This window comes from Mobula hypostoma, chromosome 18 (assembly GCF_963921235.1).
Source record: "Mobula hypostoma chromosome 18, sMobHyp1.1, whole genome shotgun sequence".
In the NCBI taxonomy this organism is placed as follows: domain Eukaryota; kingdom Metazoa; phylum Chordata; class Chondrichthyes; order Myliobatiformes; family Myliobatidae; genus Mobula; species Mobula hypostoma.
In genome coordinates this window covers 37,375,778-37,390,785 of record NC_086114.1, presented here as the reverse complement: position 1 = coordinate 37,390,785, position 15,008 = coordinate 37,375,778, and the positions used below count along the sequence as shown (strand labels likewise).

Below are 15,008 nucleotides of genomic sequence, written 5' to 3'. Positions count from 1 at the left end.
GCTTAGCATTACAGTAATAAGTGTAGAGAGTAGAGCAAGTATTACGTAAGATGCAAATTAAGAGTTATTGAAAACACAGTAATATGAATGAATTAAACCTGATGAATGAGACAAAGGTACACTGTAAATGTAGAATTTCCCAACTAAGGCCAGTCAACATCCACAGAAGGAACTGACCTTGTCTTTATCAGGACAGGCATCATTTCACGCAGAAGTAAATTTTATAGAAAATATTAATTTTATGCAAGTTCCTAATCTGGTTTTGATCAAATCAGATGCTGAAGAGGAATTTTCCAGAACATTTTTCCCTCATTGACCTTATTTTAATTAGCTCTCTGTTCTTTCTGTTTCTGGGGCAAGAGGAAAACAAGCAACTTACTCCTGACATTCAGATCATCATGACATGACATGACCTTGTATGTTTTTATGCAAACTGGTGTCACCTGCCCAATTGTGCAAGTTTGAACAGCACTTTTAGGCAGCAGGGCAGTATAGCTCATAGAGCTGTGACTTCACAGCTCAGGCAACCCAGGATTGATCCTGATCTCATTCTCCCAGCGACCCAGACTTTCTCTGGGTGCTCTTGTTTCATCCTACACTCTATACATGTGTGGGTTGTTAGATTAAATTGGCCACTGCTAATTGTTCCTAGCATGCAGATGAATGGTAGAATCTGGGGGGAGTTGATGACAAGGTGAGGGTGGGGGTATAAAATGGCATTGGTATCAGATTTGAGCAGGTGGGTGCTTGATGTTGGCTGAAATGTCTGTTGCAGTGCTGCACGATTCTTAAGACTGAAACAGAATCTTTTGTGTTGAGGAGAACCACCAATTCAGCATTGACAGAAAATCAAAATTTTCCAAAGTATTTAAGACATTAATCAGTTTTCAATTACATTTTGTTAAAGGGTTGTCTATGTCACTGAACCATTACACTACACTTCATTTTTCTTAGGAAAGGTCTGGAAAATGCAATCTTTCAAAAGGAGAATTGGAACAAATGAAAGAAAAAAGCTTGTACCTTCTAGTCTTTGAATTTTGGCCTTCACAGAAATCACAGTCTCAAAAGATGACACTCTGAGTTCAAAACAAGTCCCCGTGAGTGTTTCAATGAAAAGCTCCATTGTCTCGTAAAAAGGGAATTTATAGCTTATAGGCTGAGAATTGTCCTCATTAAAGGAAGGAGGCTCCTTTTTGTTTTCCATTTCAATGTAATCCACTGGTTTCAGAGGACAGCTTATGATGAAAGCTGGTCCCACTTTAGCAGCAGCAGACTGAAGTTGCATTCAAATACCATTCACATTCGAGGCTGATTAATGATGACCATGACCAAGTGCTCTTTCTAGAGATCGAAAAACAAAAACAAAAATTACTTCTTCCGGACATTGATTTTCCTTCCTAAACTACATAAAATTAGGTATATGCAAAACAGGTAATGCATATGCTAGTGTAATATTCCAGCTCCCAAACAATACAATAACCAAAAGAGATAAGCTCACACATCACCTGCTTATTTTTAAATGTGCAACAATAATTTGAAGAATGAAACTAATTGATTAGAAGGCACTTCCTTTACAACAATGCAATAAAACAAAATTATTAAATTAAGCATCAGTGAACAAAGTGTTGGATTCATGTTACAAGTAACAAGTAAGCAAGAACAACAATGCAACCAAATCTGTTGAGTAGACTGATATGAGAATAAATTAAAACAGAAAATTCTGGAAACACAAGCAGTTCTGGCAACATCTATAGAACGAGAAACAGAGCTAAGGTTTCAGGTTAGAGATCGTTTGTAAGAACTAGGAATGAGAAGTAAAACAGGTTATTCAAGGTTGCACAGAGGTGGTGATGGAATGGATTGGATGAAGGGAATACATGTAATAGGATGGATTGACGGGACAGTTATAGGGTCAGTATGCTCCTCCCTCTACAACAGATTGCTAATAGGAGGACTGTGGAACTTTCCCATCAAGTCAGGCCTGATCAATAGAGAAAAACTGAGCCAAAAATCACAAACAAGTTACAGCAGAAATGGCCTAACCATTCCTACCAACATCTTCGCTTTATTTAAAATAACTTAAATATTTCTTTCCTAATTCTGTCAAGGGGTCTCTGATGTGAAACACGGTTCCGTTTCTCTTTCTACAGATGCTGCCTGACCTGCTGAGTGTTGCCATCATTTTCTGCTTTAATTTCAGATATTCTGCAATCTGCAGTTATATCTTTTTAATTTCCAGATAGTAAATAACTTGCACAGATTTTCCCAGCTTTTTGTGGATGCATATACAGGGAAATTCTCTATATTGTCTGGTAGATGCCAATGTTTTAACTGCTCTGAAACAGCAAGCCAGAGGTGCAGTCAAAGCTCAGGACTGTCTTTATTGCAACCAAGATTTTTGTCCCATAGCATTAACCACAGCCCATACTCTCAACCCTTTCTGCTTCAGAAGAAAAGGATTAAATTGGCTGAAGACTGGTTGGGCTCTCAGGAGCCAAAATAGAACATCTGCTCAGCACTTCCCATCATAATATAGTTGCAACTACTTTAGTCTTGATATGCTCTGCCATTGTTGAAGACAAACTACCAAAGAGGAACAGAGGCTTAAGTTCAAGAACAGTTACAGTTCTGGGGCCATTCAGTTCTTGAACTATCTCTAATCACCATCTCAGTGATTACAAACACTTTGCACTACACTGGACTTTGTATTTGTTATTGATCTGTTCTATCTTTCTATTTTATGGTTTTCTTGTGACCGATACTATCCACCATGCTGCTGCTGAAGTACACTCTTTCATTTCAACTGTGCACATCTGTACTTGTGTATGATAATTCACCTTTGACTTTGTTCTTGAAGCCCTTATCCTCCTATTAGTTGTTTAATTGTTCACCATCATTAATGACTATATACGGCAGGCCAACGGCACTGCAATCTGATCCACAGTTGTGGGATTACTTGGTTCTACTACAGTCCTGTGGGTAGCTTTAAGATAACATCTCACTTCGAGTTACACTGTGCCCTTCTCCATTCCTTACTGAACTAGTACTATCTTCTGACTTGACTGTAAGGCTGAATAGTGGAAATGCCAAACCATAAGAGTTCATGGATTACCCTCGTAACACAATGGCTCTTTCCTCATGGAGATAAGTGACACGTTCTGACACTTAGAATCTCCCCATCAAATTGTCACTGCTAGTGCAATGATCCAAAGGCGATCCAGTGACTCACCCCCCTGACCGCCAGCAAAAAAAGCAGCGCCTACCCCTAGCCCTCTAAAATAGTACTGAAGTGCAATAAGCATTTAACGGGGGACTGTGGGAGGGGGGAGGGGAAAGGCAGTGCTCAGGACCACCTACCCCTCCCACGACCCATTTCCCCAGGGGTCGGTGGCTCTCTGACTCTTTACTCCACGAGGTCGGTGTCAGAGTGTCCCTTTGTGCCCTTATCCCAGGCGGGTCGATGTTAGGATAGCTCTCTAACCTCTCACCCCAGGTGGCCAGCTTTAGTGTAGCCCATTGAGCCCTGCTCCACGGGGGTCACTGCCAAGTTGGCTCCGTGGCCCCTCCCCCAGGGGTGCGTTCTGATGCACAGCAGGTCAAACTGTCCCACGATCCCACCCTCCGTACCCGCCGACTCACCGAGCTGTGGCACCCACCGCTCCCTCACATCCCCGGGCCCCAGCGCTCACACTGAGCGGAGAAAACCCGCAACCAGAGCCACTGCCGCCGCCGCCGCGAGGGTGGAGACAAAACTTTGTGACGCAGACGTGACCGACAGCTCACTGGACCAATCAAGCAGAGGCACCCGCAAGCGGAGCGTTCCGTCTGGAACGTCAGCGCCAGTTGCAGCCAATAGGAGCGAGGCGAGGCGAGGCGAGACGCGGAGAGTAGTACTCAATGGAGCGCGCGCCGAGGCCCGGATGTTAACCCCCATCTCCAACAACAATGAGCATGTGACCGCGGCACGGTCCCGCCCCTGGTGCCGGGCGTGGGGAGGGTCTGAGGTGTTTGGGTGGAGTAGGGCCCTTGTGGTGAGAGGTCTGGGGGGTATGGGGAGACCTGTGAAGGCCCTTGGGTCATGTGCTGAGAGAGACAGAACCCGTGATGGGTAGGTGTTTCCCCTCCTTGGTGGGAAACTGTGACGGGGGTTGGTCCGCTGACCGTGGGGAAAGGCCCCAGTGGTGAAGTACACCCACCCTCCCCCCGGTGCTAGAAGGTCCAGGGACACCCCCCCCCCCAGCTTTAGAGGATCTTCGGCCCTCCAGATCACACAAGGCGACCTGTATCAACGATGCTGAGCAGAAAAACAAAATCTCCCACTCAACAGCCAGTGCTCATCCGTAAGACCATAACATTAAGGAGCAGAGATAGGCCGCTCGACCCATTGAATCTGCTCCACTATTCAGTCTCAGGTGAATAATTTTTTTCAAAGCAACAGGCACAAACTGCTGGAGGAACTCAGCAGGTCAGACAGCATCTGTGGAAAAAAGTAAACAAGGGTCTCGGCCCAAAATGTCGTCTTCATTCTTAAAGGGAATTCCCTTTATTCTGTGGCTGTGTCCTTGGACCCTAGACTCTCTTACTAAGGGAAATACCCACTCCGTAGATACTCTATCCAGACTTTTAAGTATCCAGCAGATTTCAAAGCGATACCGCCCTGTTCTTAAGAATGTCAGAGCCATCAAACATTCCTCCATGATAGGTAAGACACAAGAGACTGCAGAAGCTGGAACCTGGGGGAATTCAGTAGGCCAAGCAGCATTTGCCTACTAATTACAGAGCCTCCCAGATCTAAATCTTTAGCTGAGAACCTGATAAAGAAGAATGATGCTATCCAATTCACACTGCCAATGGCCCTCAAGGGAAAAGGACTTCACCTTCCTGTGATCTTTCTGGATGCTGCATTAAATCTACACTGAACCCTTAATAGAATGTTGATCAACATGGCATGAACGCCCTTCCTAATAAACCCTGAAAGTGGAGACACGGGGAGTCGTGCTGATGAAGAAGAGGACATCTGGCATGCTTGCATTGTTCTGGGCATTTGAGCGCCGGAGCTGGGACATCCTGTTACAACTGCACAAGACCACACACACATAATGTGCAATTCTGGGAAAGATGTCATAAGCTGGGAAGTGTAGAGAAAAGATTCACAAGGATTTTATCATGACTGGAGAGCTTAAGCTATGAACAGTGGCATGATAGCCTGGGACTTTTCCCCTGGAGTGAGGAGACTGACGGGTAACTCTACAGGGGTATATAAAATCATGAGGTACAGATAAGGTGAATGGTCACAGTCTTTTATCCAGAGAGAGGAATCTTAAAAATAGACAGCATGTTAAAGTTGAAAGGGAAAGATAGGAAAAATTTAGAGGCACAATGGCAAATGGGACTAGCTCAGGTAGTCAACCTGGTTGAATTGGAACAGCCTATTCCCATGCTTTATAGTCCAACAACTATTAATCAGCCTCACTTGGACCAAAGGCAAATAATGTTGAATCACTTTGCCTTTAAATTCTGAATATTTATCTTGTTTTCATTGTGTCTTTTCTAAATTGAAAAGCTAATCTAGATTCTTTCTCTTTCCACCACACAGAAAACTTGCAGACCAAGGTACTGAAGGTGAGGAGGAGAGCCAGAAACTCACTGGTAACATGACAAGTATATACTTACTACAGTATTGTTAAGACCGTCAGCGGCCCAAGCACTGTCCCCACTGGAACTTATAAAAGAGGAAGTCCGTGGATACTAGAAGCACCATTGAGCTCGACAGTTATGACTCTGTCCTTTCTACAGTTCCTGCAAACTCTCCAGTCCTATTTTACTATCAATTCAGATGGAAACGAATTCATATAAGAACGTCATTAACCTGGAGGTTAAGTTGGTTCCTCTCTATGCTTTGTGGCACATGGAGTGGCAACCTTGCTGCTTCTTTAGCATTTGTCTGTTACGGCCGAGTTGCTAGCTAGCCCGACGCTCAACCCACCACGGATGGAAAGCGATCAAGGAGCATTACGCTAGAGAAAGAGCAAAAAAGTAGTTTTGATTGAAGACCCTGAGTGAAAAAGTGAAATAGCACAGGTTGGGACTGTTTCCCCTGGAGCAAACAAGGCTGAGGGGTAACCTTACAAAGGCTCTTAAAGTTATGAGGAATATAGGCAGAGTAGATAGTCACAGGCTCTTTCCAGGGTAAGTGAGTCTAAGACTAGAGAGCAAATATGTGAAGGAACAGGAGAAAGATTTACAGGGGATCTGAGGGGAAGATTTTACAGAGAGAGTGGTGGGTATATGGAATAAGCTGCAAGAGGAGGTAATTGAGTCAGGTTTAAGTCATGGATAAGAAAGGTTTAGAGGTCTATGGGCCAAATGCAGGCAAATTGCATTTGGTGTAGATGAGCATTTTGGTCAGCTTGGACATGTTGGGCCTGGGATTAAATCAGTGCTTTGTGAATTTGGGATTTAAAGCCAAAACATTAAAACTGAGAAAACTATTATCACGGGTTAAATGTTAGCAGATCCATCCAAAGTATTTTACACCAAACCAAAAAAATTGAATGTTTACCGAATGTTCTTCTTATGAAAACTCTTTCATTCTTAAAGTAAATAAGGTTCCAAATGTTTACTTGAGTTGTCATCAGTCTCGTTCTTTATAATAATAATTCTTGCAAACAACTGTCACTTTGTTTTCATAACTAGATGAACTGAATTGAATTTTGTGTGGCAAAATGTTGATTAAAATGAATCATAGCTTTTTTTTGGTGCTTATGGTACGGTATTATGGTATGGAATAATCCCTCTGCTATTTACGACTAGTTGCAAAGTTGTAATCATAAGGTATAATGGGGAGCTTAGAGTTAAGAGTTACAAGGTTGTGTAGTTAAAATGTAATGCATGGAACAGTGAGTAGAGTTGCTGCTTCACACCCCAACATTGAGTGCTGTCTATGTGGAGTTTTCATGTTTCCTCTGTGATCACATAGGTCTCCTCTGGATGTTTTGATTTATTTCCACTTCCCAAACAGGTGCAGGAAATGGGATAATTAGCCATTTTAAACTGCCTCCTTGCACCCCCCCATGTGTAGGAGAATGATCATACATAGAGGGGGTTGGATGGAAATTGGACACTTGACTTCACCATCTATCTCATTATGGCCTTGCACCTTATTGTCTATCTGCACTGCACTTTCTCTGTAACTGTTACACCTTAATCTGCATTCTGTTATTGTTCTCCCTCAATGCACTGTGTAATGAATAGATCTGCATGAACAGTATGCAAGACATGATTTAAACTGTACCTGATCTTGGGTTCTGTCTGTGTGGAGTTTGCTCGTTCTCCCTGTGGATGTTCTGGTTTCCTCCCACATCAGAAAGATGTGTGAGTTGGTTAGTTCAATCACAAGAGAAAATCTACAAATGCTAGAAATCCAAGCACACACACAAAATGCTGGGGGAACTCAGCAGGTCAGGTAGCATCTATGGAAAAGCATACCTGCCGAAGGGTCTCAGCCCAAAATGTCGACTGTTCCATAGATGCTGTCTGGCCTGCTGAGTTCCTCCAGCATTTTGTGTGCGTTGGGTTGTTTGGTTAACTGGCCTCTGTAAATTGCCCTTCGTGTGAGAACATAAGAACATAAAAAGTAGGAGCCGGAGTAGGTCATCTGGCCCGTCGAGCCTGCTCCACCATTCAGCTGATCTAACCATAGACTCATTTCCGCCTACCTGCCTTTTCCCCATAACCCTTAATTCCCTTAATATGCAAAAATCTATCCCACCTTGTCTTAAATATATTTACTGAGGTAGCCTCCACTGCTTCATTGGGCAGAGAATTCCACAGATTAACCACTCTCTGAGAAAAACAGTTCCTCCTCATCTCTGTCCTGAATTTACTCCCCAGAATCTTGAGGCTATGTCCCCTAGTTCTAGTCTCACCTACCAGTGGAAGCAACTTTCTTGTCTCTATCTTATACATCCCTTTCATAATTTTATATGTTTCTATAAGATCTGCTCTCATTCTTCTGAATTCCAGCAAGTACAGTCCCAGGGGACTCAATCTCTGGAATCAACCTGGTGAAGCTCCTCTGCACTGCCTCCAAAGCCAGTATATCCTTCCTCAAGTAAGGAGACCAGAACTGCACGCAGTACTCCAGATGTGGCCTCACTAGTACCCTATACAGTTGCAGCATAACCTCCCTGCTCTTAAATTCAATCCCTCTAGCAATGAAGGCCAACATTCCATTTGCCATCTTGATAGCCTGCTGCACCTGCAGACTAACCTTTTGCGATTCATGCACAAGCACTCCAAGTCCTTCTGCACAGCAGCATGCTGCAATTTTTTACCATTTAAATAATAATATGATCTTCCATTTTTCATTCCAAAGTGAATGACCTCACATTTACCAGCATTGTATTCCATCTGCCAGACCCTTGCCCATTCACTTAACCTATCTATATCTCTCTGCACACTCTATGTATCCTCTGCACGATTTACTTTTCCACTCAATTTATTGTCATCAGCAAATGTCGATACACTACACTCAGTCCCCTCTTCCTGATCGTTAATGTATATCGTGAATAGTTGCTGGCCCAGCACCGATCCCTGCAGCACACCACTCACCACTGATTGCCAACCAAAGAAACACCCATGTATCCAAACTCTCTGCTTTCTATTGATTAATCAATTCTCTATCTATGCTAATACATCACCCCCAACTCTATGAATCCTTATCTTATGGACAAGTCTTTTATGTGGCACCTTATCAAATGCCTTCTGGAAATCCAAGAAAATGACATCTATCTGTTCCCCTGTATCCACTATGCTCATTATATCCTCAAAGAACTGTCAAACAGGACCTGCCTTTGCTGAATCCATGCTGTGTCTGCCTGATGGATCCACATCTTTCCTGGTTCTTCTTTAACGATAGCTTCAAGCATTTTCCCAACTACAAATGTTAAACTAACTGGCCTATAGTTACCTGCCTTTTGCCTACATCCTTTTTTGAACAGAACGTGACATTTGCCTTCTTCCAGACCTCCAGGACCTTCCCAGAGTCCAGAGAATTTTGGTAAATTATCACCAAAGCCTCAACTATAACCTCTGTCATTTTTTAAGTACCCTGGTATGCAGGGTACTTAATGACTTTTCTATCTTTAGGCCACAAGTTTGGTCAGCACTACCTCTTTAGTGAATTATCTGTCTCATTGCACAGGGCCAGATCCAAGATAGCATGTTCCCTTGTAGGTTCAGTAACATGCTGTTCAAGAAATTTATCACGTGTGCACTATACGAAGTCCTCCTCAAGACTGCTGCGACCAATTTGATTCGCCCAGTCAATGTGCAAGTTAAAGTCCCCCACATAACTGCTGTTCCATTCTGCCTCAGATATTTCTCTATTCATTGCCTCTGCCACTGTAATGTTATTATTCAGTGGCTGATAGACAACTCCCACCAGTGATTTTTTTTTCCTTTAATATTCCTAATCTCTACCCAGATGGATTCAACATTCTGCTCCTTAGATCTTATATCGTCTCTCATCCTTAATTGAGAGCGCTACCCCACCTCCCTTCCTTCCTGCCTATCCTTCCGTATTACCTGATATCCTTGGATATGTAATTCCCAATCCTCTCCACCCTACAACCACGTTTCTGTAATGGCCACTAAGTCATACCCCTTTGTACTGATTAGTGCCACAAGTTCACTGACCTTGTTACGAATACCATGGGCATTCAGATAGGGTGTCCTTACACTTACTGTGACTTTAAAATCTAGTAATCTTTGTCTCTTATGCACTTTTCTGCACTCAACTCTTACTTCTTTTTTTAACTTTTGCTTTTACTTTATCTTTATCCACACATTTCATTTTACTTTATCCATACTTTTCCAATCTGTTGAACCCCCCCCCCCCACTGCTGTTATTTCGTTTAAAGCCCTATCCACAACCCTAGTTATGTGATTCGCCAGGATCCAGGTCCCATTATGGTTCAGGTGGAGCCTGTCCTGGTGGAACAGCTCCCTCCTTCCCCAATACTGGTGCCATGTTTCCCATGAATTCAAATCTACTTCTCCCACACTAATCCTTGAGGATGAGTGGAAGAATCTGGGGGAAGTTGATGAGAATCTGAGAAAAATAAAAAAGTTGTGATTAATATGGGAATAGAACATAGAATAGTTCAACACATTACAGGCTCTTCGGCCCACAGTGTTGTGCCGACCCTCAAACCCTGCCTCCCGTATAACTCCCCCCCGCCACCTTAAATTCCTCTCTGTACCTGTTTAGTAGTCTCTTAAACTTCACTAATGTATCTGCCTCCACCACTGACTCAGGCAGTGCATTCCATGCACCAACCACTCTCTGAGTAAAAAACCTTCCTCTAATATCCCCCTTGAACTTCCCACCCCTTACCTTAAAGCCAAATCCTTTTGTATTGAGCAGTGGTGCCCTGGGGAAGAGGTGCTGGCTATCCACTCTATCTATTTCTCTTAATATCTTGTACACCTCTATCATGTCTCCTCTCATCCTCCTTCTCTCCAAAGAATAAAACCCTAGCTCCCTTAATCTCTGATCATAATCCATACTCTCTAAACCAGGCAGCATCCTGGTCAATCTCCTCTGTACCCTTTCCAACGCTTCCACATCCTTCCTAATGTGAGACAACCAGAACTGGACTCAGTACTCCAAGTGTGGCCTAACCACAGTTTTATAGAGCTGCATCATTACCTCGCGACTCTTAAACTCTATCCCTCGACTTATGAAAGCCAACACCCCATAAGCTTTCTTAACTACCCTATCTACCTGTGAGGCAACTTTCAGGGATCTGTGGACATGTACCCCCTGATCCCTCTGCTCCTCCACACTACCAAGTATCCTGCCATTTACTTTGCACTCTTGCCTTGGAGTTTGTCCTTCCAAAGTGTACCACCTCACACTTCTCCAGGTTGAACTCCATCTGCCACTTCTCAGCCCACTTCTGCATCCTATGAATGTCTCTCTGCAACCTTCGACAATCCTCTACACTATCTACAACATCACCAACCTTTGTGTCATCTGCAAACTTGCCAACCCATCCTTCTATCCCCACATCCAGGTCGTTAATAAAAATCACAAAAAGAAGAGGTCCCAGAACAGATCCTTGTGGGACACCACTAGTCACAACCCTCCAATCTGAATGTACTCCCTTCACCATGACCCTCTGCCTTCTGCAGGCAAGCCAATTCTGAATCCACCTGGCCAAACTTCCCTGGATCCCATGCCTTCTGACTTTCTGAATAAGCCTACCGTGTGGAACCTTGTCAAATGCCTTACTAAAATCCATGAAGATCACATCCACTGCACTACCCTCATCTATATGCCTGGTCACCTCCTCAAAGAACTCTGTCAGGCTTGTTAGACATGATCTGCCCTTCACAAAGCCATGCTGACTGTCCCTGATCAGACCATGATTCTCTAAATGCCCATAGATCCTACTTCTAAGTATCTTTTCCAACAGCTTTCCCATCACAGACGTAAGGCTCACTGGTCTATAATTACCCGGACTATCCCTACTACCTTTTTTGAACAAGGGGACAACATTCGCCTCCCTTCAGTCCTCCAGTACCATTCCTGTGGACAACGAGGACATAAAGATCCTAGCCAGAGGCTCAGCAATCTCTTCCCTCACCTCGTGGAGCAGCCTGGGGAATATTCCGTCAGGCCCCGGGGACTTATCCATCCTAATGTATTTTAACAACTCCAACACCTCCTCTCCCTTAATATCAACATGCTCCAGAACATCAACCTCACTCATATTGTCCTCACCATCATCAAGTTCCCTCTCATCGGTGAATACCGAAGAGAAGTATTCATTGAGGACCTCACTCACTTCCACAGCCTCCAGGCACATCTTCCCACCTTTATCTCTAATTGGTCCTACCTTCACTGTGAAGTTGCCTCACCCGGAATAGTGTAAATAAATGATTGTTGTTCAGCAGGGTAAGTCAAAGTGCTTGTTTCTGTTTTGTATTTTTCTATCACTCTAGTCTATACATGTGCCAGTGTTTCTGTTAACTGCATATGATAAAAATCCTGTGTTGTATAACTGTTTGAGGGGATCTACAGACACGGGTGAGCTGTGAATTGCTGTTAGTTAAAATGGCCTTTCTGCCCATAAACTGTTAATTCAGTGAAGTTCCTGAAGTGCAATTTAGAAACACGGCATAAAAAACAAAAGAAAAACATGAGGAACTGAGCAATTATTTATGAGATCAGAGATCTACAGGAAATCTTGGACAGGAAGAGGTGGGTGGAATTTGTCTGAGAAGCCAGTAGTAAACAAGGGTGGAACTACTAATTGGTGTTTTCTGGGTTGGAGCTACAAGGTCACCTCGGACCAAGTCAGTTTTGACCTTCAGCACTAATGAAATCATTTTCTTGTGGGCATTCACAGCAGGACAAAGAAATATAATATAATCAATGAAAAACCACACAAAGACTGACAAACTGTGCAAATACAATAGTAAATAAATAAATGTAGTAAATAATACTGAAGTTTTGAAACAATGAAACATAGAAACATAGAAAATAGGTGCAGGAGTAGGCCATTCGGCCCTTCGAGCCTGCACCGCCATTTATTATGATCATGGCTGATCATCCAACTCAGAACCCAGCCTTCCCTCCATACCCCCTGACCCCTGTAGCCACAAGGGCCATATCTAACTTCCTTTTAAACATAGCTAATGAACTGGCCTCAACAGTTTGCTGTGGCAGAGAATTCCACAGATTCACCACTCTCTGTGTGAAGAAGTTTTTCCTAACCTCGGTCCTAAAAGGCTTCCCCTCTATCCTCAAACTGTGACCCCTCGTTCTAGACCTCCCCAACATCGGGAACAATCTTCCTGCATCTAGCCTGTCCAATCCCTTTAGGATCTTATACGTTTCAATCAGATCCCCCCTCAATCTTCTAAATTCCAACGAGTACAAGCCCAGTTCATCCAGTCTTTCTTCATATGAAAGACCTGCCATCCCAGGAATCAATCTGGTGAACCTTCTTTGTACTCCCTCTATGGCAAAGATGTCTTTCCTCAGATTAGGGGACCAAAACTGCACACAATACTCCAGGTGTGGTCTCACCAAGGCCTTGTACAACTGCAGTAGTACCTCCCTGCTCCTGTACTCGAATCCTCTCGCTATAAATGCCAGCATACCGTTCGCCTTTTTCACCGCCTGCTGTACCTGCATGCCCACTTTCAATGACTGGTGTATAATGACACCCAGGTCTCGTTGCACCTCCCCTTTTCCTAATCGGCCACCATTCAGATAATAATCTGTTTTCCTATTTTTGCCACCAAAGTGGATAACTTCACATTTATCCACATTAAATTGCATCTGCCATGAGTTTGCCCACTCACCCAACCTATCCAAGTCACCCTGCATCCTCTTAGCATCCTCCTCACTGCTAACACTGCCACCCAGCTTCGTGTCATCCGCAAACATGATCGTAGAGTCCTTGAAAGTAAGTCCATAGGTTGTGGAATCAGTTCAGATATTCACAGTGATTCAGGGGCCTGATGTCAAAGGGTAATAACTGTTCCTGAACCTTGTAGTGTGGGACCCAAGGCTCCTGTACCACCTTCCCGGTGGCAGCAGTGAGAAGAGAGCGTGGCCTGAGTGGTGGAGGTCCTTGATGATGGATTCTAGATGTGCTCAATGGTGGGGAGGGCTTTGCCTGTGGTGGACTGGGCTTTGTTCACCGCTTTTTATAGTTTTTTTCCATTCTTGGGCATTGGTGTTTTCATACCTGGCCATTATGCAATCAGTCAGTATACTCTCCACCCTACACCTAAAGAAGTTTTGTCAAAGTTTTAGATGGCACGCTGAATCTGTGAAAATTTCTAAGAAAACAGAAGTACATCCTTTTTAATAGCACTTATGTGCGGGTCCCAGGACAGATCCTTGGATATGATAATGCCAAGGATTTTAAAGTTACTGATCCTCTCCACCTCCAATCCCCTGATGAAGACAGGCTCTTAGATCTCCAGTTTCTTCCTCCTATTGGCTGAGGTATGAAAATTCTCATCATAAGGCTTGTTGAAGAGAGTTAAGTACAGGAGAGGTTGTCAGATTGTATGGCTGGTATGTGAACCATACATGCACATGTCTTTTTATCAGCTTCAGTAAGGATCAGACCAAGCCTGTGTCATCACTGGGTTGATGAAGACAAAGGATATGAGTAATTGTTCACAAAATTGGAGGCTTTGCAGATGACTATGGTAGGAGAGGGTGTGACTAATTTGTCTAAGGGAAGTAATAATAAGCAATGACCGAACAACCTGTGAGTGGATTTAAAAGTCCTCTGGGTGATGTGGCTGGCATTCTTACCAAAGAACCAGTGCCAAAGAAAGCAAGTGGACTCTGATAAAATACATATATGGTCATTGATTGAGTGGACTTTGTCAAAGAATTAAAGGATGAAGATAAGTGTATGGGCTAGCTGGGCTCACACAGGTTTAAGGAGTACATGGGATGACAGGATGAAGACGACAACATCTGTGTCTGAGGAATCACAGAAACCATTTTGTTGTGGGCTACCCATTAACTGTTACGGTTAGGTGTAGAATTTTACAGTGGACCACTCAACCCACCATTCAATATGGTGAGAACCACGACACGACTTTGCCACTTCTCCTGTTGACCTTTCATCCAACTGCTCATCACAAATCTCCCCACCACTGCTCTGAAAATACTCAAGTCTCCTACTGCCAACTGTTCTTTTGGCAAAGTGTTCCAAACATCCACAACCCTCTGAGAGGAGAAACTTTGCTTCATTCCGCTCTATCTTGAATCGGTGACCCTTTATTTCTGAACAATCAATCCTAGTTGTAGATTCTCCCACAAGAGGAAACATTTGTGCCACAGCCACTCTGTTAAGACCTCTTTGGATGTTGTATGTTTCAATCAAGTGTTGTATTATTTTTCTAAATTCTTGTGGAGACATGCTCATACTGTCCAACTGTTCTTCATAAGAAAAATTGCCCAT

The 15,008-nt window shown here is 43.5% G+C and overlaps 1 protein-coding gene across 2 annotated transcripts in view; it reads right to left on the bottom strand.

Moving 5' to 3' along the window:
- The window catches only part of zfand4 (zinc finger, AN1-type domain 4), a 52,748-nt gene extending 48,978 nt beyond the window's left edge, over window positions 1-3,770 (bottom strand). For both annotated transcript variants that reach the window (XM_063070748.1, XM_063070747.1), the window contains exons 1-2: window positions 3,640-3,770; window positions 1,021-1,341 (exon numbers count right to left, since the gene is read on the bottom strand). In XM_063070748.1, coding sequence (XP_062926818.1) covers window positions 1,021-1,285 — 265 coding nt within the window. In that variant the 5' untranslated portion in view covers window positions 1,286-1,341; window positions 3,640-3,770. The remainder of the gene's footprint in view (window positions 1-1,020; window positions 1,342-3,639) is intronic.
- Window positions 3,771-15,008: the final 11,238 nt, after the last annotated feature.